This window comes from Pseudonaja textilis, chromosome 2 (genome assembly GCF_049901715.1).
Source record: "Pseudonaja textilis isolate UNSWEBS1 chromosome 2, rPseTex1.2, whole genome shotgun sequence".
Lineage (NCBI taxonomy): Eukaryota > Metazoa > Chordata > Lepidosauria > Squamata > Elapidae > Pseudonaja > Pseudonaja textilis.
The window spans coordinates 197,454,429-197,468,427 of NC_141991.1; the positions used below are offsets into that span (position 1 = coordinate 197,454,429).

Consider the following 13,999-nt stretch of genomic DNA (forward strand, 5'->3'; position numbering starts at 1 on the left):
AGGTCATAAAATTGCCATAGTTGCCCACCCCTGATCTATAACTAGCCAATACTATTCAAAGTCTTTTTTTCCTAGATTTATTTGTTTCCTAGATTTGCATCCTATCTTTTGTTCAGGAGCTCAAAGTGGCATATAAAGTGGTCTCTCCTTTTATTTTCCCTCACAATAGCAAACCTGGCTGGACTGAGGGACAGTAAGTGGCCCAGTTGATAAAACCTGGGCTTGATGCTTCCATCATGCCTCCTTCCTACCCTCCTGCTTTCTTCTGTAAGACCATCATTTGGAAAGGTTCCAAATTAGATCTCCTACATTTCTTCTGTGTTCCACGCAGGGCGCATGGACCTGATGCAGTTTTGATGGCCGAAGGGAGTCATTTAGCTGAACTAACCCAATCCCAGATGCTGCACATCGCCCAGCAGATTGCAGCTGGTATGGTTTACTTAGCATCACAGCACTTCGTGCATCGTGACCTGGCTACTCGGAACTGCCTGGTTGGGGAGAACCTGCTGGTGAAGATTGGAGATTTTGGGATGTCAAGAGATGTATATAGCACAGATTACTACAGGGTAAGTAATGCTGTACTTTGGTTTTAGGAAGAAGGGCCTATTTTCAGAATGTCTTCTAGTGACACTGTAAGAAAAAAAATCACTTGAATCCTAGGTTGGTGTAATGAGGAAAATAAAGTCACTGTTGATAAACCGATTTATTAAATATCTACAGAGTGTTGCAAAAAATATTAAAGCTCCTGTGCAAACAAATTATTATTACTATCCTCATTGAAACTTCCTTTAATGAGACAAGTGGCTGTGATTATTGTAAAGTGACTAGTCTGTGGAGAATAGAATGTGGCTTTGATCCCATAAAAAGATCAAACACTTATGTTACATTTGGATCAAAGTGTTTTGCTATCCCAGTGAATTCATTCTTTATTTTAGCAGCATTACTTTGACTGGATAGAAGCTCTTTTGAGCAACTCTACTGTCTTTGAGAGTTTGCTTCAAAAGTGAATGGTTTCATATGATTAGTAGAAAAACTGAAGAAGTTACACATAAAGATGTTATTTATATTTCTGCAGCTGTTTTCATTGTGAGCCGAGAAGAACATTTTTATTTTGGTTTGTGCTATTTCTTCCTTTAGTGATCCAGACTCCAGCAATTAGTTGACATCTGAACTAGATTTCTGTCTTTTGGAATAGTTGCTTTCCATGCTATTTCATTCCCGCAGTACAAGAATGACATTGCATCATATGAGTGAACATGGGATAAAAGAAGGATTTCGGGGCAGATGTACAAGCTAAGCATGGAAAAAGGCCATCATTAGCCAGCTTCTATTCATACAGTTGCAGCAGTTGCCATCATGGTTGGTTTAGCATGCATGTTTTGGTCCTTGGTTTCTATAAAGCATGTGTTGCTTGGACAAACCATGGTACACAAAACAGCTTCTGTGATGACCCGGGGTGTGATACAAAACAAACACAGTCACAGAAAACAGGTGAAGCCCCTTTTATTCCTTCAGTTTGCTTCCAAGCTCTGAATAACTTGGACAGAAATAACAAATAACTCCGACAAAAACAGTTACACGAAGAAGGAAAAAAGCAACACAATCCAGGCGAGATAAGCACTAGAGGATGTCCACAGATAACACACAATGGGCAGGATGCCAATCTCAGAGAGGGACTATAAACTAGAGATATTTACATGATTTATTTCCAGCGTTTATCAGTACACAGGTCCAAACTCTTCTGCAGTTGTCACACTGCAGCCCATGAAGAGGATCAAGGCACTCTCCTCTTGAGTAGACCACATCTCTCCCTTATTCTCTCCTCCCTGCGTGCCCTAGGATGGATAATGGATGGGCCTGGGTCCTCCTCTGACTGCTGAGCCATCGTCTGCCCTTCCCCAGCCTCCTCTACAATCTCCAGAGCCACACTTCCACTCCCTGTCAGCTGATCCTCCTCTCCCTCAAAGTCAGTCTCCACCAGGGGCATGATAGCTTCAGAATCCCATCGTTGGTGATAAGAAGCAGGAGAATAGTGGCATATTTGGGGCTGAATCGGTAGAAGAAAGTCAAGCAACTGTAGGATTTACCCCAAAGTATTTGCTTTTTAAAAATTATTACAAAATTGCACACTGTTGCAAAGCACTAGAAAATCACACTATCATCTCCATTTCCCAGAGTGATGGGAGGGCCAGATTGTTACTCTATAGTAACAATAATCAAAACCCCAAGAAGTTATGGAAATAGGGGCCTTAGCTTCCCTGAATCAGAAGGGCCCTTTTTGTTGTCTTCATTTCTGTTTCACTATGGGGAAGAGAGGGAACTAGAAGTTCCTGCTCAGAGTTCACCCATAGTTCCATTGCAGGAGAAAGAATTCATGTGAATGAAGGCCCTATATGAACCCTAGGATAATGTTGCAGGATCCAATTCGAGTCAGTCACTGGGACCAATGGTTTATTTTTCCAAGCTTTCAAGCTCGTGCTAGAGCCCATCATCAGGGATTTTCTCTCTTTTCAGAATATATGCACTGGACTGTTCTGCATGTTGTATTTACATGGTCCCTGGTTGTGTGTAGTTTTTAGTTGTTTATTAAGATGTTGATGGCTGACTATTAAGTTCTTAATTGTTGTTTTTATGATGCTATGCCTTTAGCTTCTAAGTATCTGATAGGCTGGTGGTAAATCAGCACTCCTATTGACTGATAAAAGCCTGTTTCCCAAGGTTCAATGATTTCTCTGGCTATTTTTGTCCCCGCTTGGCCAACAATTATAGTAGATGCAAAATTGAATGCATGCAATGTGAGGATATCAATCACTTGCGTTCTTGCAGTCTGCTAATTAGCTTCCTCTCTGTCCCACATAGTTGCAAGGTCAATCCAGGGGTGGGAGATCTGGTAAATTACATTTCAAAGTTTCTCCAGCTCTAAACCGTCTTTGTAGTGCATGATTTGCCCTCCTTTGGTAGCCTCTGGATGGTGGATGATGCCCACTTGCACATCTCAGAAGTTGGATTCTACTGTTTTTGAAATGTTTTTAATATATTGCACTGGTGGGTTGTGCAGTGTAGTAGGTCTTATGACTTCTTTCTTTGTTTCTCTCCCCAGCATATTGTGCTGGCATCTTGTGCTAAATGCTTGTGGAAACCTATTTTGCCTAAATTGTTCATGTAGGTACCTACACCCCAGATGTTTTACTTCCTGGATACTACAGTGTGTTCTCACCCTGCCATATAGTGTTCTGATGCAGCTCTTTTTATGTGAGAGTGGATGGTTACCGTTGAAATCCAGAATGCCTGGAGTGTTGGTAGCCTTGCCATATACCATTGTTTCCTAGGCTTCCATCTTCTGTTGATAAGCATTATCTAAGCACGTGTTTCTTCCTCCGCTGTGAATTGTATATCTAGGAACATGGAATTTAATAGGGTATAAAAGTCTTCCAGCACATTTCTTTGATAACCACAAATGTGTCTATCCATGTAGCGGTACCAAACTTTAGGTGTTTTAAAATGTATCATGTTCCAGTTTATATGGGACTGTTTCTCAATAACTCCTGATATTGAGGGTCCCATGGGTATCCCTTTTATTTGCCCATTTCCCTTTTAAACATGAAGAAGTTTAAAGGGAGTAGATCCATGATTTGTGTCCTGGTTAGGTTGTTTTGATTTATGTTGTAATCTTCTAGTTTTCTGTTTATCACTTTGTGTGCTAAGTGGGGAGGGAAGTTTGTGATGACCTAGTGATGGAGTTGTCACCTCACAAACAGGAGGCTGTTAGTTCGAACTTAGGTAGAGGCTGATATTTTTCTCTCTGGGCACGATGAGAATATATCTGCTGAATATAACTCTGCATTGGCAGCAGGAAGGGCATCCGGCCACTAATCACTCAGCTCCATTCAGTTGTCCAGATTCCACACCACAAGGGATTATGGGCGTCATTAAAAGATGATGATGATGACGCTAAATGGGGAGAGATGGATATAAATAGGATCACTACATCAAAAGAGACCATGATCTCATAAGGAGCCATTTCTAAGCCTCGTAGCTGTGTCAAAAATTATGTGGATGATGCGACTATGGTGTTTGAGGGTGAAGTCAGGAAGCTTAATTATTGTGCCAGCCATTTAGTCTTGTTGTAGGTAGGAATATCCCCTAGCGCTACAAAAGGTCTGAGGGGGACCCCTAGTTTGTGTATCTTGGGGAGTCCATAAAATCTCACCGGGATGGCGTTTTCTCATTTTCTACCATTCCTTTTCTGTTATACAGTTGCTTTGTTTAAGTTGGCTGAGATAAGGATTCAGTTGTTAGCCTCTTTTCTTTCCATCTCTTGGCTTGGCTTCCGGATCTCTGGGAGCTACAATACCCCTTTTCTTTTTCTGGCACTCGTAGTATTCATCATTCATGTGTTGAGCACAGTCATTCATAAAGAAGTATGTTATTTAGGAGCCAAGGGATTTGGGCATCTGATCAATTCCTTTGCAAACTGGATCCCCCAACATGTGGATGCAGAGAGGACCTGTCAGGGATGGCACTAAAAGTAAAGCCTTGTTCTTGTTTCAACTTGAAAGGACCTCTTATAGTCCCATAAACAAGCTTAAGCATCCTGTGTTCCTGACCCAGTGCCACATGTTTAAATATATTTATTTACATAGTATTACATTATAAAACTCTAGATGCCTGGATGGCTGGGGAATTCTGGGAGTTGTGTCCACACTGGCGGGATCCTTTAAATAATTTTCAGGTATCAGGGAGCTCCTGCATAAAAATGATTGTATCTGTAGCTCATGGTATATTAGCATGTTCAGTAAGTTGAGGTATGGTGCACAATGTTAGCCTTGCAATTAAAAAGGAAGGTTTTTTTTGTTCATGATCTCTTGCATAACTGCAATAGAACCCCATATGCAATAGCCTACTTCAGTTGGTCCATAAAACCAATGATAAAACCCCAAATCCTCCAAAGTCACAAGGGTAAAGCAAAGCTTAAAAAAAAAACCTTAATTATTTATCCATGTTCCTGCTCTTTCATAACATTCTCCACCCTCAAATACAAGCATCAATTGTTGCCTTCTCAAATACCAAGCTGATGTTTGGGTGACCCAGGTTTAGCTAGATATCTTCAGCCAGATATGATTATTTCTAGCTGTACTATGCAAGAGGTATTAATAGATTTCATCGGCATATTGAAAAAAAATGTGAAGACTGACCGTTATAAAGCAACTATAAAAAGCATTGGAACACACTGTCACTCCTTAATTGTGTGCTCTGTTACTAATTATTGTACTCCTTTGCCTTTTTGCCATGCCTGTGAGTCTCTTTTGGGCTGCAAAACACAATGAAAAGGAAGAAGAAGAATAGCAGTGTCCACAAAATAACTTTCACTGACACTTTAGAACCTGAGTCATGTTTCGGGAAGATATTAATTTGCCTCCAAATTTTTGGTCTTCTGTTGTCCTATTACAACAACAATAACAACAAAAAATAGGACCAACCTTTTTTCTCTTGGTGTTCAATTGTCGATGTTCTGCACTGTGTCAGCATAGCTATTAAGAGATATTGCAGAGATGACTGCAGAGAGACATAACCTTTGGATAATTGGCATGGTGAACGCTGGTGATGGTGTTAGCTACATGGATGCTATTTGTTTGTTTAGAGCCTGAATGTTAGTACAGATAGGATGGGAAAGTAGCTATTCAGTTTCAGAAGCTCGAGCTACAAGGAAATGATCTTTTGTTTGAAAAGCTATGCTCCCCACTTCCCCTTAAAGCCTTAGAATTTAAATGACATATTATACCCCACATTTCCCTTCCTAAACCAAGTTGCTGAACCTGGCTAACCCAGATCCCCGTTGCATCCAGATGAAGCTTTTTTGAATAATTCCTTTTTACTACTTGCAGAGGATTCAGTGAAGAAGCAATCCACTTGTCACCATCTTGTCTCTCCCCCCCCTCAACTGGTACACCCATGAGAAACCACAAAAAACTACCACAAAATCTGGCCATGAGGGGAACAAAAAGATGTGCGGTACCATTTTTTGCTAGCAGAAGTAGAATGAAGAACTTGGCTTCCACAGGTGTAGAATGAAGCTGAGTGTGAGGATCTGGCTCAGAGGAAGGAGAAGAAGTGGTTGGGAAGCTGTGCCCTGTGTATTTCAGAGTTCCAAATGTTATTTAGAATCCTGTAAAGTGAATTCTTGCCCTTTGGAATCAGCTCACAAAACAGGGAGAGGGCCGTATTTTTATTTGGTATGCATTTGCATCTGCATAAACTTCAAGATCTCTTGTTTTCCACCACTACAATCTTGTGAGTTAGACAGGATTCAGAGAGAGTGACTGGCCTGAAGTCATCCAGTGAACTTTACTAACTAAAATCCAACTCTCTCCTTTCTTAGCCTAATACTATTAATCACTACACTATATTGGCCCTCAGTAAATGTGAATTCACGTGAGTAGCATCTGGCTGTAAGGGTGCAATCCTTTTAAATGTTTGAGCAAAACAAACCATTAATTTCCCTGGACTGTAAAGGGATGCTATGAAATGTAATTCATCAATGAAATGAATATGGCATGTATTTTGTCAATTCCCTTTTGCTATATAAAGGCTTTTGCAAATAGTAAATGAAAGGAGCTTTAGAAGAGAGCTTAGTTTTTCAAAAAAATTAGGCAATTTCATCAGTTCCATGTAGCAGTCATTCTTGAGGTAGGGGGTGGAATTACAAATGCATTCTCTCAAATAATTTGCTATATATCAGGAGCATCTCTTGCAGAGAGATTTGAAAAGTCAGGATGGCAGCCATGACTGTGTGATTGAAATCCCGCCCATTTTTACCTGTGCTGCAATGCGTGTGTGCATTTTAAAAAGGGACGGGGATTTGATCACATGATTACAGCTGCCTTTTTTTTTTTTTTTGACTTGCCCTTTAGCTGCCCTGTGATCTATGGTGCAGAGAAGCGTTTATTTCCATACGTCAGGCTGAAATGTAAGGAAAACTTATTATGATTAATAAGGCAGAAAAGATGCCATTCGGCAATGTTGGCTATGCACAGCTCCCCGCCCTATGGACAGGCGGTGGAAGGCCGTTGGTTGCTTAATCTTACAGAGGAAGAACAAGAATTCGAGCAGCCTTCTGTCTGGCAGCCCAAAAGGATAAAAATATACCATCATTAAAACAAAATTACTAGACTAAAATCTAGTCAAAAGCAAAAAGTACAGAGAGCCAGAACAAACAATAAACAACTTAAATTAAGCAACAACAGTATCATGAGCTTGTTTAAGAAGAAACTTTTGTTATTGCTGGCAGAAGATACTGAGAGAAAAATATCTTAAGATCTCTCAGTTGGGAGCTCTGTAGATGGGGTCCTGCCTGCCCCAAAATAGTCCTCATCATGAGCCATCCTTAGAAGGAAGGGTAGCAAGTGACTGAATCATAGGCCTTAAAGGACAAATAGTTTATTTTGAGAGTTGCCACCTATTGATTTCACTCTTCTGTTTTACACAGATGTTGAAATTGTTAGTCCTGTTTCTTTCCTGTGCCCCGTGTTCCTTTGGGACCCATTGTTTCATATCCATAATATTTGAGTTTCTTCATTTTACAGTGTGGATCCTATATTGAACAACTAGTGAATGTATCTGCCAAACTGACTTAACACAGCACATTTGCTTGATCTCTTCACTACAATATCCAGAATCAAATATGAGCAATTGTACTTTATTTCTTGTATCCAGTCATTCTTCAAGGATAAAATAAACCATTCATTAGCAGAAGATTAAATAAGTGTAACAAAGAGAAACAGACAGTTGTGAGTTGGGGGTGATTTAAGATGGAAGTAAAATCTGGTAGAGCAAGATGTCATAATTTTCCCTTGTATAGTTGACTAAATAATACATCCCATGGTTGTTTAGGACTTCTATTGGGCCATTTTTAACTATAATATCCACTAGCTGAACCCAGAATTTTTGCTAATAAACTAATGTGCCTTGAGAAATGGTTGATTTTAAAAGTTTTTACAATGCCATTGGTTCAAATACTGTTGTGTGGTTTGATCTGGTTTTGCTAAATCTAAAGGTGTCTATCAGATTCTGCATTGCTGACTCTTGCACTAGGATTGTTGTTAATTTTCAAAAGATCCGCCCATTTTTTAAACAGATTCCAGTAATTTAAAGCTTTTAGGCTACTGGGATTGACATACAGTCCTCTTTTTTAATCATTCCTGTCTTTCATACCATCTGCATGATTTAGCCTTTCTGTCCCTTGCTTTCAATTTGGAATGCTAATTAGCAGTAATTCATCTGCTTCCTAGTCTTGCATTCATTTTAAAATCATCTTTGATTTGATTTTCACAAAATCCCAAGATTTGGGTTCGTAGTCCTTCTCACAGAATCCATAGCTATATCTTTACAGATGTACAGTCTGTTCCCAAGGACAGCAGGACTTCCCCTTGCTGGCCTTTCCAAAGTAGATTTGGGGAAGGATCTGAAGATCGCATGGGCCCACATCTCACCGTAGACAGATCCAGCTGGGTGCAGCTCAAGGACAATTCACATGATAAAGATGATGATGCCATCCATTCAACTATGTACAGTTCTCAGCTATTCTATGGATCAGCTCCACATTTTTCCATTCTTGTACAGCTTCTTTCAGTTGTTTTGTACTCTGGCTGATGTCGGTTTTGATGGTATCTAACCATTATACAATTCTACACCATATAATGCTGTCTAGCCACGATAATACTAAAACTAAATGGAAATTAATTTGTCAGAACGATGCCCATAATTCTGCCAAAATGCCATAGTATTATGCCATAATACTTCTATTTAAACATATTTCTGAAAGAAAGAGGAGTCAAATGAAATAGCAACATTAGAACAGAAAGTACAGTATATCTTTGCTGTCTCCTCTTCCACACCAGAGGCTGCTATTTCCCTCAATATAGAAAATACAGGTGCTGGTTTGGGATCATATGTTTCTTATGACAAGCAAATTGTTATTTCTTCAGTAGCTTTGTGATGTAACAGCCTCTTTCAATGGGTTTTTATTGGGAGGACTCCATGCTACAGACTCAAAAAAAGATATGAGAAAAAAGATCATTGTCTGAACTTCATGTGTTGCACGATGCTAGGATGCACAGGGTTGGAATTCATTTGTGTTGCAACTCAGCTGCCAGCCTGCTGCTTTCACCTGTTGTGCAACGGATAATTACAACAAAACAAAACATTTTTTAAAAATGTGAACGCTACACAATGTTAGCAGTAGATTAATATTTTTATGCAGGGGTTCCCTGAGATATGAACATTATTTCAATAATTTATCCGCAGTAAAATATTTAAAAAGAGTTAGTGCTGCAATAACAGAGTTTAATCATTCTCTTTGTTGCTATCTGTGAATTGTATGGTATTTTGCAACCCAGATTTGATAGCCACTTCAGCTGGTTCAGATATCTCTTGAGGGCCTGTAGTTGTCAAAAACACAAAGTTGTCTTTGTGTCCTCTACCTTTGTATTGGGGAGTAAGTATGCATCTTCTCTATACCACTTTGATTTGCAACTAGAGATGTTGTTCCCTTTCATACACTAATGTCCTTGCCTAGTAACAGCAATATATCAGTCACGTTGTGCTGACCTTCTTCATCACATATTGCTGTTATGAGGCAAGGACATTAGTGTGTGAAAGGGAACAACATCTCTAAGATGAGATTGGTTTGCTTCTCCAGTGGGCTATTGTGATGGGCTATTGCAATGGGATACAGGTCATTGATCCTATTTCCAGTAACCTATGGCTTCTGATTTTGCCATTACTTATATTGGTATGTTGAGTATGAAAATATATATATATATACATATACATATACATATAAATATATATGTATCAAGAACCTCAGAAAATATATATATATACATATACATATACATATACATATACATATACATATACATATACATATACATATATATATATATATATATATATATATATATATATATATATATATATATATGGATCTTTGGTTGTTCGGGTTTTCTCCCGCGTAAGATTCGAAGTATCTAGGCAACGTTTCGATGAAGTCTCATTCATCATCTTCAGGCTTCTGTCTCCGGCTCTTGCTTCTCACAGTGATGTGAGATTGCAGCTGCTTCTTCCTTTTAACTGCTAGTGGGGGTGGGACTTGATTGGGTGGGGGCTTGGCTGTGTTCTGATTGGGTGGGGGTGTGTTCTCATTGGTAGGGGGTTTGGCTGTGTTCTGATTGGTGAAACTCATTCCAGTTCATCGAGATCATAAAGAAACAAAACTTACAACCCAGCGACCTACTAGTAAGCTTCGATGTCATATCCCTCTTCACCCAAGTGCCAATAAAAGAAGCCTTGACAGCCATCCAAAACAAATACAACCCCCCCCAAGCACGTCCTAGATCTGACCAACCACTGCCTATCCAATACATACTTCACCTACAATGGACAAAAATACAAACAAATAGAAGGAGCACCCATGGGATCACCCCTCTCACCTGTCATCGCAAACCTCTACATGGAACACTTTGAAACACAAGCTCTAGAAAAATACGACCACAAACCCAAACTCTGGCTCAGATACGTAGATGACACCTTCATAATCTGGCCACACGGGAAAGAAAAACTGAACAACTTCCTCACACACCTCAACAGCCTACACCCCAAAATACAATTCACCATGGAAACAGAAGCCAACAATCAACTTCCCTTCCTAGATGTCTTGGTATACAAAAGATCCAATGGCTCCCTAGGACACACCATCTACCAGAAGAAAACACATACAAACCGCTATCTACATGCACTCTCACACCACCACCCAGCACAGATCAATTCCGTAGCTCATCTCCAGAACAAAATGCTTAGCCGATGAACAACACCAAAAAACCGAACTACACACTCTCACCAACGTACTTACAGCCAATGGATTCCAAAGAAAGAAGATTACCCACCTAATCCAAAAAGAAACCCCAACCAAAATCCAAGACAGAGAACAAGAAACGGCAAAGCCCTCCTCCCATATATAAAAGGCACTACAGACAAAATCAGCAAGATCCTCCAAAAACACAACATTAAAACAGCATTCTGCACAAACAGAAAAATATCCACCATCCTAAGAAACCCCAAAGACAAAATCGAATTAGAAAACCAAGGAGTATACGAAATCCCCTGCACTGCCTGCCCTACCACATACATTGGACAAACAAACAGAAGAATAAGTGCACGCATTGAAGAACATAAGAACTCAATCAAAAAAGAAGAAACGACCTCTTCCCTGGTCCAACACTTCAAAACCACAGGACATGAAATTGACTTTAAAAATACCAGAACCATCGCCAAAACCGAACACTTCAACAGCAGAATAATCAGAGAAGCCATAGAGATAGAAAAACGCCCACACAGCATGAACAAACGAGATGACACCTCCCGCCTTCCAGCCATTTGGAAACCCGCCCTCATGAACAGACGAGTACCTAACATGAAGAATGACACCAGACCCACACCCATGAGAGCCACACAAGATGCCACTACCACACTTCCATGTAGAAAACAGACTCACACCCACTCAGAAGATGAGACACGACCATGGACCAGAAGCTGCACTGCAGCTGCATCACGACCCACTTCAAACCCCTCCGAGCCATACATGAAGCAAACCGACACCCACTATGAAGATGCAGCACGACCACGAACTCGAAGCCAAACAGCAAGATCACAGCTCACCAACTCAAATCCCCCAGCAACTAAGACTAACCTGAGCACAACCAAGCCCCCACCTGAAAAGAACACGCCTCCTACCAATCAGAACACGGCCAACCCCCCAACCAATCAGAACACAGCCAAACCCCCTACCAATGAGAACACACCCCCACCCAATCAGAACACAGCCAAGCCCCCACCCAATCAAGTCCCACCCACACTAGCAGTTAAAAGGAAGAAGCAGCTGCAATCTCACATCACTCTGAGAAGCAAGAGCCGGAGACAGAAGCCTGAAGATGATGAATGAGACTTCATCGAAACGTTGCTAGATACTTGAATCTTACGCGGAGAAAACCCGAACAACCAAAGATCCACATACAAATACCCATGAGAACCTCAGAAATATATATATATATATATATATATATATATATATATATATATATATATATATATATATATATATATATATATATATATATATATATAATTCAGCTTTGTTCAGGTATTTCCCACGTCATTGTAGTTGTGCTTTTAAAGTTGTAGCAACATTTCGGCAGAATCTCATCTGCCATCATCAGGCTTCTGTAGGCTTCTGCAGATGAGATTCTGCCGAAACATTGCTACAACTTTAAAAGCACAACTACAATGACGTGGGAAAATACCCGAACAAAGCTGAATGCCATACATGTAAGTACCCGCGAAAACTTAACAATATATTTATATGTTTTCTGAGGTTCTCGCGGGTATTAGTATGTGGATCTTTGGTTATTCAGGTTTTCTCCCGCGTAAGATTGGAAGTATCTAGGCAACGTTTCGATGAAGTCTCATTCATCATCTTCTTCCTTTTAACTGTTAGTGGGGGTGTGACTTGATTGGGTGGGGGCTTGGCTGTGTTCTGATTGGGTGGGGTGTGTTCTCATTGGTAGGGGTTTGGCTGTGTTCTGATTGGTTGGGGGTTAGCCGTGTTCTGATTGGTTGGAGGCGTGTTCTGTTCAGGTGGGGCTTGGTTGTGCTCAGGTTAGTCTTAGTTGCTGGGGGATTTGAGCTGGTGAGCTGTGATCCTAGCCCCCACCCAATCAAGTCACACCCCCACTAGCAGTTAAAAGGAAGACGCAGCTGCAAGCTCACATCACTCTGAGAAGCACAGAGCCGAAGACAGAAGCCTGAAGATGATGAATGAGACTTCATCGAAACGTTGCCTAGATACTTCCAATCTTATGCGGAGAAAACCCGAATAACCAAAGATCCATATATATATATATATATATATATATATATATATATATATATATATATATATATATATATATATATATATATATATATATTGAGATGAACAGATGAACACAATACAGACGAACACAATACAGACGAACACAATACAGACGAACACAATACAGAAGCCTGATGATGGCAGATGAGATTCTGCCGAAACGTTGCTGCAACTTTAAAAGCACAACTATAATGACGTGGGAAAATACCTTTGGCAACTATGAGCAGCGAATGCCTATATATAAAGTCCTTGCTGAATGGCAGAGTCCTTTTCTGAGTTCCTGGACCTCAAAACTGGGTTGATATTAGGGACTTAGCGCTGAGAGACTGCATGCCATGGGGCTTCTGGAAAGAAAATAATTCATGACCTCCAAGGCAAGTTTGGCCTTGTTATAGGTAATTTATGCTTGAGTCATAAAGACAGGTTAGTATGTGATCATTATTAATTCTTTCCTGGTCCAGGAAAGCTCATCCATGCTCATCCATGCTACCATGCTACTGTAGATGGGGGTGGGCATTGCTGATTAATATAGTCTGCCCTAGATGATTTGTGCATCCAGAGGTTATTCTGACAGGCAATTGGGAATTTCCCCAGCCATTTGTTCAACCTCTGGCATTCAGAGCTTGCTAGAGTCCTGGATGAGATAACCAACAAATGGCCTCTCACAGTCCATTGATCCCAAGAAGCCATGTATATTAACAAGAAACTCTAGGACATGAAGCACTGTAATAGAAGTTATGCCTGGCATGCTGTGGAAGGAAGAGAATTAAAAATGAACTTGACTAAATATGTATAACTGTAGGCAGAGCAAAGGGAGTTTGAGTTAGAGGCAAAGCTAAGGCTAATGGTAGCCTTATAATAGGACCAGCGCAAATGTTTACTTTAATTCAATTTAATTCAGTTCAATTCTAATTGTAATTAAAATTACATTCAATTAATTGCTCAGCCTCTTTCAAGGGGCACTACTCTGCTCCAGTGTGGTGAAGCATCAAGACACGACCAATTAGCCTCTCTTTCTGCTTCTTTTAAAGA

The 13,999-nt window shown here is 40.2% G+C and overlaps 1 protein-coding gene across 11 annotated transcripts in view; it reads left to right on the forward strand.

The window, feature by feature from the left end:
- NTRK2 (neurotrophic receptor tyrosine kinase 2) overlaps window positions 1-13,999 on the forward strand; it is a 193,589-nt gene that overhangs the window by 164,985 nt on the left and 14,605 nt on the right. For all 11 annotated transcript variants that reach the window (XM_087926779.1, XM_026703862.2, XM_087926781.1 and 8 more), the window contains one exon: window positions 332-566. In XM_087926779.1, the coding sequence (XP_087782905.1) occupies window positions 332-566 (235 nt within the window). The remainder of the gene's footprint in view (window positions 1-331; window positions 567-13,999) is intronic.